Source organism: Mustela nigripes, chromosome 17, assembly GCF_022355385.1.
Source record: "Mustela nigripes isolate SB6536 chromosome 17, MUSNIG.SB6536, whole genome shotgun sequence".
In the NCBI taxonomy this organism is placed as follows: domain Eukaryota; kingdom Metazoa; phylum Chordata; class Mammalia; order Carnivora; family Mustelidae; genus Mustela; species Mustela nigripes.
In genome coordinates, this window is record NC_081573.1 from 9,876,751 (window position 1) to 9,890,439 (window position 13,689).

Below are 13,689 nucleotides of genomic sequence, written 5' to 3' on the forward strand. Positions count from 1 at the left end.
GCAGGGAGCCTGCTTCCCTTCCTCTCTCTCTGCCTGCCTGTGATCTGTCTGTCAAATGAATAAATAAAATCTTTAAAAAAAAAAAAAGAAAGAAAGAAACCCCCTTAGCTTTTTCTTTTTCTTTCTTTTTTTTTTTTTTTAAAGATTTATTTATTTGACAGACAGAGATCACAGTAGGCAGAGAGGCAGGCAGAGAGAGAAAAGAGGGAGCAGTTTCCCTGATGAGCAGAGATCCCGACGTGGGGCTCGATCCCATGATCGTGAGATCATGACCTGAGCCAAAGGCAGAGGCTTAACCCACTGAGCCACCCAGGCACCCCAAGAAGCCCACTTTAAAGATAATGGTCCAGGTAGGTCAGAAGCAGAGGGGTAAGAAAAGATATGCTATACCGACAGTAAGCATGAGAAGGCTAGGGTGGTTAGGAGACCTTGGTGGCTCCGTTGGTTAAGTGTCTGGCTTCCACTGGGCTCATGATCTCAGGGTCCTGGGATCAAGTCCCGAGTCGGGCTCTGCATTCAGTGTGGGCTCTGCTTGAGATTCTCTCTCTGCCCCTATCCTGACTCACATTCTTCCCCTCTCCTCTCTCCAGTACATAAATACATCTTAAAAAGGAAAGAAAGAAAGCTGGAGTAGCTATATTAATATCAAATAAAGGTAACTTCAGAGCAGACATGTTACCAGGAATAAAGAGAGGCATTATATAATGACGAAGGGATCAATTCATCAAGACAACATAAAAACTCTAAACATTTATGCCCCTAATTACAGAGCTTCAAAATTCATGAAGCAAAAACTTCATGTTAGAACTGAAAAGATTCCTGCACAATTACAGGTGGCTATTTCAACGCCCCTCTCTCAATAACTGACAGAGCGAGTAGACAGAAGATCGGTGGGGAGAGAGAAGCCTAAAGTAACACTAGCAGCCTCCAGGCCCTAATTGCTGTTTATAGCCCATGGCAACCACCCACGTCACAGACAGCGGTTACCAGGACAGACCCTACGCTGAGCTACAGAACAAGTCTCCATGTATTTCAAAGGAAGAAAATCCTACAGAGAACGTTCTGACCACAGTGGAACTAAACAAGAAATCAATAATACAAAGATCTCTGGAAAATCCCCAAATCCTGGCTCTCTCACTGGCTCGTCATGTGACCTTGGACTCCTCTGCCGAGCAAGGACAAGAGCAGGCTGCCCCTAACAGGGCTGTTGTCAGAGGATGGGCCGCTTGGGGCACGGCAGGGAGCCGTGGGAGGGGAGAAGAGGCACCTGCTGACCTCACCACGGAGCCCACTTGTCCTACCCTGAACCTGTCTGTTCTCCTGCCTGGCAGGTGAGAATGGCCAGGCTGCCTGAGACGGTACAGATCTGTGGGGCAGGAAGACAGGGGCGAAGCTGGGAGGGCCTCCCAGACCAGCCCCTCCCCCAGCATTTACTCATGAAGACGGCAGCTACCCTTCGCTGAGCTCACAAGCACGGTGCCGAGTTAGGCCCTGGGACGGCGGTGGAGTGGAGGACAGAGGGATGTCGAACACAGCCCCCCAGTGAACCCGACTCACAAAGACGCAGGGTCTGACACAGCTCTCTGGAAACCAAGTCTCTTCAAAGCTACCCCAAGTGCTGATCTCACTGAGTCAAGACAAAACTACTCAGTGCCGGGTCCATAGCAGGGACCACCTTGACCCCAAGGGTACAAGGTGGCTGACTGGTGGTGGTGACTGTGGGGGTGGGGTGAGGACACTCACAGGGACAGAGCAAGGGGACACAGATGGGGGCCACCCTGGTAGCTCCTGGTGTTGGTGGGTGGGGGCAGGTGTCTGGCGATGCAGCCCAGTCTAAATAACAGGGAAAATCCAGTCCATCACTCCCTGAGCCTATCTCCTTGGCACATACAAGCCAACCATGGTTTTGCATGGTTCTAACAGAAACCAAAGTTTCTAGAAATGCATCTGTTGTTCAGACTGAGGAACAACTGGATGTTGTGTTTGAAACTTTGCCAAGAACCCTTCACCGTTCGGAACTCGGGTCTCTGGCAGCGGCCAGCTCACGGTTTCTGCAGCACCAAACCAAGACTCTTGGAGAAGCTGGACTGGGAAATCACCATGCTCAGGGTGGTTTGTATTAGTACAAACATACTCACTGACCAACTACTTTAAAGTGTCAAGTCTCAGGTGTTGATACAACTCTATTAAACGGTCTCACTTCTCCTCATTCCTAAGGTACCCGTTGGAAGTCGGTGTTGCCGCCTGACTCCTGCTTTCTCCCTGGAGAGGCCCCGCCGGAACACTGATGCACTGCTGTCGTGCTATCCTACCACAGATCACGTCCCTCTCTCTTCCTTGTATTGCAGTCAGGACGAGTTATGGATTTGTTTTATATCATGTGTAGGGGCACCTGGGTGGCTCAGTGGGTAAAGCCTCTGCCTTTGGCTCAGGTCATGATCTCAGGGTCCTGGGATCAAGCCCCACATTGGGCTCTCTGCTCAGCAGGGCGCCTGCTTCCCCCTCTCTCTGCCTGCCTCTCTGCATACTTGTGATCTCTGTCTGTCAAATAAATAAAATCTTTAAAAAAAAAAAACAAACCGTGTAGACAGGTGCGTAAGTACATATATTACCCTCGAATTTCATCAGGGTGGGAAAGCAGATGTTAGAAAATATTTGTCATAAAATGAAGGCACTGGGTCTGCAGGTGCTGCCACATCACCAGTGTGGAGGGAGGAGCTCGCATGAGTGAGGGCAAAGGGCAGTAGCCCCCTGGTGCAATGAAACAAAGGGTCCATAAGGCCACAAGAGCCTGGAGGTGAGGAGTTTCTAGAAGGCGGGTAGCTAATCGCGTATACTGGACGCATCCATAAAAGGGTCCTGTGTGGCCCTGGTGGAACCGGGGGTAAGGAGCCAGGCTGTGGACCAAATCTGAGGTTGCTGGGAGGGCTCGGAGGACAGGACGCCCTGAGGAGAAGTTGAGGACAATGATCAAAGTGTGGTGGCCTAGGAACCTACCTGAGGTGGACGGACCAGAGGGCAGGCAGGGCTCACAGAGCAGAAAAGAGGGAGGTGCAAGGACCATGTCGCAAGAATGGGGGGCGGGGGGGCGCCCAGGGAGGGTGGGGCTGCGGCCGGTCAGGCAGAACCTCAGAGGCACTGACTTGGAGCTTGGAAAGGGGCCATCCCGAATGAAGCGGCCGGCTGTAGGAGGTTGTGGCCCCAACGGACCCCGAAGATGGAGGGCCCGGGAGGCGGGTTAGCGGCCCACTGGCCGCCAAGTCCCCTAGGCATTGGACTGCCGCATCATGGTGCTGGGGTCCCAGTCAGAGATTAAGAAACATCTGTTGAGACATCCGCTGACCCAGTGACTGAGCGTATGTGTGGAAGGACTGGGAGTGAAGACGGGAGTGAGCTCCGGGTCCAGGTCTCCATTACTTGTTAATGGTGATGGTACAGGCAGAGAACACCTGGCTGGGGAAGGGGCCCCTGAACGAGGGGCAGAAGGAACGTCCTGCAGAGAGGAGGTCACCGGTCGGCCACTGACCCCAGGCCTCGGCCAGATTTGTCCCAGCTGCCGTGCGCCTCCTCTAGCCTGTCTACAATGCTCATCCCTCTCTCCTGGGCAAGGATGCCTCTGTTTTCACCTTTAGGACTCAGCCGAGATGGGACCTCCTCAAGGAGGCTTCCCTGAGCACCCACATACCCTACTGTTGTTGCATGTGCCCTTTGCTTTAACAGCAAGGTCTGTGTGCATCTGACACATCGTTATACTTGACGACCTCAGTAAGCTGCAGCCATGGTAGGTGGTTGGCAGAAGGAGGACCCCCACCCCCAGAGATGTGTCCATCCAAAGCCCTGCAACTTGTGAGTATGTCCCGCCAAAGGGCCTTTGCAGATATGATGAAGTTAGGGAATTTGAGATGGGGCGATTATCCCGGATTATTCGGGTGGGCCCAGTGGTATCTCAGGCCTCCTTATGTATGCAAGGAGGAGGTGAGAGCCAGAGAAAGTGGCTACAAACCGAGGAATGCAGGTGGCTTCTGGATGCTAGAAGAGTCAGGCAAACAGAACCTCCCCTAGAGCCTCCAGGAGGAGCGAGGGCTGCCCACACCTGGACTCGAGCCTAGTGAGATTTCTGCTTTCTGACCTCCAGACCCATAAGAAAATACATTTATATGGCTTTACGCCACTAAACCTGTCTTACTTGTTGCAGCAGCAATAGGAAACTAGCACAGGGTCCATGACGCTTGGAAGGATGCCAGTCCCAAGTTGTTAAAAAAAAAATGTCATCGAGACTCCAAAGGTGCAAAGCCAGTGGGCCAAGCGACCTGCCAATGGCTTGCTCTATGGCAGTAAGTCCTAGTGGGGTAGGAGGTTGAACAGCCTGGCACTCACTCAACGTTAGCCTTGAGTGAGCTTTGAATGAGATGCTGTCTCAGGGCTTTGTTTAGTCCTGGGGTCAAACAGGACGTTCCTGGGTTTATTTGTTTAACTCCTTCTTCTCTGCTCCTCTGCCTCTGAGGCCGGATTCCTCACCTGAGTGCTTGGCACCAGGAGGGCCTCTTGAAGCATCTGCTGCCTGGCTGTCAAGGCATGAATTCTTGGGGATGGGGAGGAGATGAGGAAGAAATGTTCAGCAAGAAGGGGCCTGGGGAGCAGGGCAAGGCGTGGGTGGCGCTGGAGCGAGTGGCCCTGGGGAGTGCCTGGTCTCAGGGCTCAGATGCATGAACCCGGGAGAATGCCGCCTCATCTAGCACGACCACAGCCCCTGAATTTTCAACAAGAGGGAGAAATCTGGATTCCTGAGTGAATCTGCCCCATTTTTAAATGCTAATTCAAATATTTAAAAAGTGGTGGGCCACACTGACATGAGTTGACCATGTCTGCTCTCCAACATGTGGCTTCTTGGAGCTCATCACAGGGATAAAGTAAGCTCTGTTCACATTACTGGAGTCCCCAAGGGACTTTGAGGGCACAGGCACCCCTGGATAGTGAAGGCTGCCCCAGGTCTCCGTGACCACCAGGGCACGGGGGTGAGCCAGCAACAGTTGGGCCAGCGACAGCCAGGCTTATGTGGTTCCAATTATAATCCTCATGTCGGAAGAAGCACTTCTGTGTAGCATCCCAGCTGAGTCCTTACAACCTGACATGTGGGCATTTCTATCCCCATTTTTCAGATGAGGACACTGAGGCGTGGAGAGGGGATGTGACCTCACATCCCAAGGTCACACAGCTAGCGGGGGCAGAGCTGGGACTCAGCTCTCCCCACCCCATTCCCTGTCACACAGCTGGTGGAGGGGTACCGGAATCCACCCAGGCCTCAGAAGGGACCCTCCCCACCCAGGGCAGGACAGACAGAAGGCTGCTCACCAGACTCCACTGACACAGCGTGTGGACAGCGCCCGAGGCATGATCTCCGAGCCCTGCTGCATGAAGCCCCCCACGGGGAACCAGAGGCTGTTGCCCAGTGTGTACTGGTTCTCCAGGATGTGAGGACGCGCCCGCAGGCACGGGTGGGGGTTATACCACTCGTAGGGACTCAGCCTGTGGAGAGACATGGGAGTGAGGGATGGATGGAGCCAAGGTAGAAAGGAAATACACACAGAGAAGTAGAAAGAAACACAGAGGCACACAGACACACAGAAGAGGCAGCAAGAGATGCACAGAGAGATGCAGAGAGAAACAGAGAAGAAAGAGAGAGAATGGGAAGGGGATAGGCCCAGAGAGAGAACAGCAGAACAAAATCAGAGCCACAAGGTGGGACAGGGCACGCAGACAGAGAGGGAGAAAGGAGGGGCCAGGAGTCTGAGGCCCGGCACGGAATATCCGGGTCAGTCACAGACACCCCAGCCCAGGGCTCTTCCTAGGTAGTAGGCGGTGGACTCACCGGGCGGCCAGGAACAGGACGCAGCTGACCGCCAGGTAGGCAAGAAGCATGAAGAGCCACACAGCAGGGGAGAAGGGGTCCAGGAAGGAGAAATAGCCAGGCTTGCGGCCCTGCAGGGAGAGGGCATGAGGCCCAGAGCTTCCCCGACCCGCGTGCGTCCCCTGTCCCAGCCCTGCCAGGTGTCCATGAGCCCAAGTGGCCCCTCAGGGTCCAGCCCTCAGCCTCTGCTTCCCTTGGGGGCACAGGCGTCGGCCCCACCGCCAGCCCCCTGCCCCATTGCCAGCCCCCTGTCCCACAGCCTCCACCTGTCCGGGGAGCCGTACCATGTGCACTCGGTAGAGGATGCTGATCCCCAGGGTCATGAAGGGTTTGGAGAAGTCGATGACCTTCTCCCGCTCCGCTGTGATGGTGAATGCAGCCACAGCCAGGTCCGCCTTCTGCTGGAGGGGAAGCAAGGCGGGGGCAGAGGGGTGGGCCAGGGAGACAGACAGGCAGTTAGGGAGATATGCACAGAGAGAGTTCCCGAGAGGCCAGCAAAGAGAAAGGAGAGGGACCGAAGGGGCCAGGAGCACGCACTCGCTCCAGAACGGCATCTGGGGCCCAGAATTGGACCCCTGTTATCTCACGTCTCTGGGACAGGCTCTTGCGGCCCCTTCCCTGCCCAGCCGCTCCTCTTCATCCTGTCAAGTTCACTGTGAAGGCCCTGCCTTAAAAAACCACCATAGAGGGGCGCCTGGGTGGCTCCGTGGGTTAAGCCGCTGCCTTCGGCTCGGGTCATTATCTCAGGATCCTGGGATCGAGCCCCGCGTCGGGCTCTCTGCTCAGCAGGGAGCCTGCTTCCTTCTCTCTCTCTCTGCCTGCTTCTCTGCCTGCTTGTGATCTCTGTCTGTCAAATAAATAAATAAAATCTTTAAAAAAAAAAAAAAAAAAAAACCACCATAGACCCTCTTAGCTCCCACATCCCCATCACCAGGTCCTGGGGAGAATGTGACATGGGCACTGAGATCCCAGGACACTGACCCACTCAGGTTTCTCTTCAGGCCTTGGTTTCCTCTTCTGTCTCTACGGCTCATGACATGGAACATTCACTACGCGCTGACTTTGCGCCAGGGTCCATGCTAGGTAACACTTTCTTTTTTTTTTTTTTTTTTTTGACAGAGAGAAATCACAAGTAGATGGAGAGGCAGGCAGAGAGAGGGGGGGAAGCAGGCTCCCTGCTGAGCAGAGAGCCCGATGCGGGACTCGATCCCAGGACCCTGAGATCATGACCTGAGCTGAAGGCAGCGGCTTAACCCACTGAGCCACCCAGGCGCCCCTAGGTAACACTTTCTATGGATTACCTTGAGTCCTCCTTCCAACATCTCCGGGAAGGCCACTATTAGCCCCGTTTTACAGATGGAGAAACTGAATCTCAGAGAGGCAAAGACACTGGTCAGCAAAGGCAGCAGCTGGGGGCCCTTAACACAGAGATGGGACCTCGACTCTCCCGCCATCGGCTAGCACAGGTGACCTACATGTGTGCATCAAGGCACCCCCAAGACCGGACCGGCGCCCAGCTCAACCAACAGAATGACCTCAGGGGGAGCTGCAAATGGTCTCAAGGCGGAGAGGAGTGCCTGGGGTCCAGGTCTGAGGTGGCAAGGGTGGGGAGCCGGAGGGGTGGAACAGAGAGAATGGCTCACATTAGTGTCTGGTGGACATACCCAGAATCCCTTATCCTGAAGGATCATTTCACTCTAGCTCAAGGGGACTTAGCCGGCCTTTAGCTGTGGGCTGGACAGAAGACTGGGAAAAAGCCAGCACTTCGCACACCCTTCCCACTGCACTCGGCACACGTGAGCAGCGTCGGGTCGCGCATATGCCACGACTGATGTGTGCACACCACGCCACATCCACACACACGGGCTGAGATATAGGCTGGCCCAGTGATATACTAGCAGCATGGGCAGAGGCAGAGTTGTGCCCTCGACACAGCGTAGGGAGCAGTGGAGACACACAGGGGAGGGGTGTTCCCTCAAGGCACACATGGCCCTCAATGTGTACATACATGACAAAGCGGGCAGGGCACTAGAAAGGGCCCGGTGTGGGAATGAGGAGCCCCGGCTCTGCCCTGGGTTCTCTAGGTGACCTCGGGCAGGGACTTCCATGTCTCTGGGCCTCAGTTTGCTCATCTGCAAAATGGGGACCGGGTTGGGTGAGATGTCTCACACAGCACTTCCCCGGCGTTGGGACCCGGCTCCCAGGACACCCCTTCCAGGCATATAGACTATCCCCCACACCTCCACTGGACCCCAGAATTGACTCCAAATTCAAGCAGAGACCCATAGGGCTGAAATAAGAATAGAGGGCCCAGCTCACCAGCCCAGGGGGGACACACACTCACAGAAGCGGCTGACACACAGAGCATACGAGGTAACATGGGTGTGGACGCAAGTGGGGCCCAGGTCAAACAGCTACCATGGGGTGAGGGACATGGCTCCAGTCCCAGGGCAGAATGCAGAGGTGGCAAACTGTGTCAGGGGCCCAAAACACAGCTGGATCAGGGTGGGGGAGGCACACCCTTTGGAATTCCTGGAGAGTGAGAATAAGGAGCTTCTTGCCTCTTACACACTCACCACTCTTATGACTAATATGTGAACTGCCAGGAATGATGTCAGCTAATACATGACTTTGTATTGATGCACTATGACTTTGATGCACCCACAGGAGGTGCACCCCGGGAAGGCCCTTCCTAGGGGCCCGAGTCTCCCCTTCAGAAAACAGGAGGCAGCAGCTTTGCAGATGGGGGTCAGGAGGGGGCTGTTTGTCCCTAGGTCAGGCTCCAGGGGCCCTCTTCCTCCCCAAAGCGCTCCCAGTACCCTTCTTCTCCATCTCTTGCTCTGCTCCCTGGCCTCCTCACCCACTCTGGGCAGCTCGTCTCAGGCCAATATCTAGGCCAAACCCACTTCTTCCCTTTCCCAAATTCTCTACCTCTCCTCCAGCAGCAAGAGCAGAGACTCTACTGCTAAAATGCACCTCAGATCTGTCCACTCCTGTCCATCCCCCCACCCCGTCCAGGCCCTGACCATCAGAGTTGCTCTCCTCACAACCACACCAGCTACCTCACCAGCCCCCCAACCATCACTCAGAACCCCATAGTCCAAATGGAAGGTCCCCTGCTTGAAAGCCCTGGGTGGCTTTGCACTACCACCTGCAACAAATCCCTTTCATGGCCAAGAGGCCCTGGTGATCTGAGACCCACCACCTGCTGGCCTCGCCTCATGCCTTTCCCCTCACCCACTCGGCTCCAGCCACAGTGGCTGCCTTTTGTTCTTTGATACAGAAGGCTCATTCCTTACCTCAGGGCCTTTGCATGTGCTCCTCCAGAGCTCTGCCTCACCATTCAAGATATAGCTCACATTTCCCTCCTTCAGCCCTCTCCACAGCAGCCTCCAGACCCCACTTACAGGGTCCTCTCTCTCATATGACCCATTACCCCATTTTATATCCTGCTTTGCACTACTGGAGATGACCCTGCCAGTTTGCTTATTCATGGACTAGCTTTCCTACTAAACTACCAGTTCCTTGTCCATCTGGTTAGAGGTGCACCCCAGAACCTACACAGGGGTTCCCAACAAACACTGCTGGATTTTGACCAAGCCTGGCCTCTCTGAGCAGCTCCCAGGGCTGCCACCATTCCCCACCATACTCCTGAGCCTCTCACCCCGTCTCACTCAGCTGCTTTCCACCCTCCACCTCAGTGAACACTGCCTTTGCATGGAGCCCCCCACTCTGCACAGAACTGGATCCCACCCACCCCGACAGGGTCCCCTGAACCCTCCCTCCTCTGTGGCACCTTCTCTAGACCTTCCCAGGCTCAATGCCCTTGGATCTACCACAGCCTTTAGCTCAGTTTGGAAAACATCTGTTTGCATCTCTGCCTCCACAGTGGAACCCGCAGAAGCAGGGCAGGCTGGAGGCACCGTGTCTGCCCCAGGGAATGAGGAACGTGCCCCCCTCCTCCAGGGGCCTCCAGAGTGACCCAGACAGACAACGCTCTCCTTCCCCATGCTTCATGGAAACGCCTGGGCCCAGAGGCTCACCCTCACACAGCACGCACCCTGTGGCCACTGTTTCAGGGCTCCCTCCACCCAGAGTAGCTCACGTTGTCCCCAGAGCAGCCCTGTCAGGGAACCATTCTTCCCATTTCGCACGTGAAGAAACGGAAGCAGAGTGGAGATAAGCTCCTGGCTTATAGCTGACCCTGTGGTTCAGAACTGGTCCCCCTCTCAGGGTTTCACCAGTCCACTGTCCCTACCCAGGCCAGCGGCAACGGCATTGGAGGACAGGGTCCAGGTCCCAGGTGCTTTGCATGTGACTAGAGGGAACAATGGGTCCTTGAAATTCTCATCAACATACAGCCAGGAAACTCAGCCCCCACCCTGTCCCCGGGCTCATCGCAGGCAGAAGCCCCCACCCTGTCCCCGGGCTCATCGGGCTCATCGCAGGCAGAAACCCCCCCTCCCCCCAATATCGTCCTTGACATCTCTCCACCCCTCACCGCTTCTATCCGCGCGCTCTCCTGATTCTTCCCCCAAACACTTCTGGAATCCATCGCTTCCTCCAACTTCACAGCCCTGCTCCTGCCCCTATCACCATGTCTCAGGACTGGAAAGCTCAGCCAGCCACCCAAGGGGCCCCAGAAACTACAGCCTGGGTCACAGCAGCCCTGCTTAAAGCTGGCAACAACGCCCACTCTCCTTCCGCTGTCCCCGTACTCCTCTCCCAGCCCCTTGAGGCCCATGCCGCCCAGCGTCCACCGCCTGCCACATCACGAACGTGTCTGCTCCCCCAATGTGATGGTGTTAGGAGGCCGGCCTTGGGAGGTGAGAAGGAGGTCATGAGGACATAAGCTCATGAACGGATTTAGTGCGCTTGTCCCATTCCATCCAGAAAGCAGAACCATCCTCCACCACATTCAGCACAGCAAGACGGCTGTCTGTGAACCAGGAAGAGGCCCCTCACCAGACACCAAATCTGCCGGCACCTTGATCTTGGACGTCCTCCGTCTCCAGAACAGTGAGAAATAGATTTCTGTGGTTCAGCAGGCCCCCCACCCAGTCTGCGGCATTCTGTTACAGAAGCACGAACAGGCTAAAACACCCACCACCTTGCCCTGCATCCCCTCCTACTTAACAAATACTTGGGAATACCGACCCCCGACCAAGCACGGTTCTAGCTTTGGATCCAGCAGTGAAGATGAACATGAAATGGTGGGTGGCAACAAGCGCTATGAAGAAAAATAAAGCAGGGCAAAGGACTCGAGATTGCTGGAAGACGCTAGTTTGGACACACTCCCTGCTGCAGGGAGGTCTGGGGGACAAACGTGAAGGAAGGGAAGGCGGCTGGGTTCTACTCCCAGGACAACACAGGACACCACATCGCAAGGTGTGAGCAGGGGGTGAGATGATCTGGCCACCATGAGAACACACCACAGGGGCAAGAGTGAAAGCAGGGGTCTTGGGGACCAAATGAAGTCCATGGAAGTACTTGGGAGGGGGGGCAGCTGGGTAATGGTGAAAAGAAGTGGTCAGATTTGGACTTTGTTCCGAAGAGGACAAACACATCCTTAAACCCTGCAAACTCTGGTAAGGTCCTCTTAGAGCCTTTGGAACTCTCCTTCCACCTCCCCCTCCACACCCTAAATTTCCTAATGGAGTCCCCTATTTCTTACAGAAGATTTCCCTCCACAAGGGGACGCTGACATCTAATCTCTGGAATGAAATCAGGAAAAATCCAAATGCTGAGCCATCTGTAGAAAAGATGGGGTGGAGGGGCACCTGGGTGGCTCAGTGGGTTAAAGCCTCTGCTTTGGGCACAGGTCATGTTTCCAGGGTCCTGGGATCGAGCCCTGCATCGGGCTCTCTGCTCCGTGGGAGCCGGCTTCCTCCTCTCTCTGCCTGCCTCTGCCTACTTGTGATCTCTGTCAAATAAATAAATAAAATCTTTAAAAAAACAAACAAACAGAAACGAGGGGGCGGGGAGGCTGTCTCAATCCCGAAAAGTCAGCCAACGTGCTCGCGAGTCTCCCCTGGCCCCAAACTCTACCCCAGCTTTGTGCAAACCCTGGTTCTGCTTTGCCACGAGCTCCCTGTCAGATTCTGCCAGTAGGGGGTGCCAGCGGGTCGCTGCAAGGCGGCAGGAAGGTGAAGGCTTGCCCTGCTGCAGCCTTTGTCCTGGGGCAGCAGATGAATCCAGTTTGTGGCTTCCCTGCACTTGCAGAACCGGCCTCACCGAGTCCGAGTCCCACCCCCACCCCACCCAGGGAAACCCGTGCCCCCCAGCTTCCAGAAGCCAGTTTCCAGTGGTTTCTGCTCCTCTCTCTGCTCCTTTAGAACTAGGGAAGCCCCCAGTTCAGTTCCTGCCTTGCCACCTCCGTGAGAGCTGGGAGTGAGAGTGTGGAAACTACGACCCTCGGGCCAAGTCCAGTGCCCGATTTTGTGAATAAAGTTTTATTGGAACACACTCTTGGCTTCTTGTTTAGGTATCGCCTACGACTGTTCTCCATCCAACAACAAAGTTGCAGCGTGGTGACAGTATGGCCCAAAGGTCGAAAATAACATCAGGCCCTTTCCAGAAAAAGTTCGCTGATCCCTGCGTTGGAGTTCAACTTTTACCCTCTTCGTTACCATGGTAATGGTAACAGCTCTTCATTCAAACATACTGCATGCCTTGTCTCCCGACAGGACCCTGACTCACACAGAGAGGACAACAGCCAGGCTGCAGGAGCGCTCAGGCCACAGCGGCCCTCACTGCTCAGTCTCCGGGAGGACCCGGCAATGAGCATTTTCTCAGGAAAACAGTGAGCCTCAGAAGACCGCACCATCTGCTCTCAAACCCCAGAGGTCTGTGCCGTGAGTCACCCCCCGGGTGCCTCTGTCTCTGTTTGCCACCTGCACTCTGTGTATCCCAGGATCTGCTGGGTCATCGGGCCCAGGAGGCAGATCGGCTGTGATCTGTCACAGCGCCTTGGTGTGCTCCGGGCCTCCCTCAGAGTGAAAAGCCATGTGGGGAGTTTGGTAAGTGGCCTGAAGCAGGCACACAACTTACTTCCAAATCCCTGAGCCCCACCACACGTCTCCGGTACCACACACGCAGCGGCCCCTCCTCAGACGCCTGAGTTTCAGCTCCGTGAGGCCTCTTGTCTGGGTTTCTGAGTTTTCACCTTTCCAGCTCTTTCCCCGTCCCAAGGCCTCAGGAAGGTGGCTGTTTCCTGCACCCCTTACTCCAGGGTCCCTTCCTTTGCTTTCTGCGCTTTCAGTCCTGTATTTAACCACTCGACCTCTAGGTAACAGTTCTTTGTATCAAATGCGCTCTGTCCAAGTAGCTGATGTGATTCCGTTCTGGTAGCTGGTGTTGTTTTCATGTCCACTTGGACCCTGACCGGCGGAAAGTGGGCGGCTTTATTGCCAAACCCCTTAAATGTGACTTCCTGCTCACAAGATCCGATCAGTGACACTGTCCAGATCAAGCCCTCCACAGCCTAGAGGACGACGGAAGGCGAGGAAATGGAAGTCACCCCGAGGCAAGACGGAAGGCTTCTGGTAGACCTCAGAAAGCAGGCTGGAGAGAACCACGTCTGCCAGGTCAACAGCTCATGCCAGCTGCCAAGGTTGTGTTGACGTGCTCCAGGAGAGACACTTCATTTGGGCCAGCAACTGCAGTTGGAGTCACCGCCTGGACTCCGTTGACAATAATCCCCAGTCATCGGCCAAAATCCATCTGCCTTCTGCACGGGCCGAACCGGCCAGCTGACTAGGGATGAAGTCATTACCTCTGCT

The 13,689-nt window shown here is 55.1% G+C and overlaps 1 protein-coding gene across 3 annotated transcripts in view; it reads right to left on the reverse strand.

The window, feature by feature from the left end:
- GRIK5 (glutamate ionotropic receptor kainate type subunit 5) overlaps positions 1-13,689 on the reverse strand; it is a 52,734-nt gene that overhangs the window by 12,696 nt on the left and 26,349 nt on the right. For 2 of the 3 annotated variants that reach the window (XM_059382554.1, XM_059382552.1), the window contains 3 exons: positions 6,193-6,309; positions 5,870-5,979; positions 5,353-5,526 (listed from right to left, as the gene is read on the reverse strand). In XM_059382554.1, coding sequence (XP_059238537.1) covers positions 5,353-5,526; positions 5,870-5,979; positions 6,193-6,309 — 401 coding nt within the window. The remainder of the gene's footprint in view (positions 1-5,352; positions 5,527-5,869; positions 5,980-6,192; positions 6,310-13,689) is intronic. The other variant, XM_059382553.1, reaches the window with a different exon arrangement.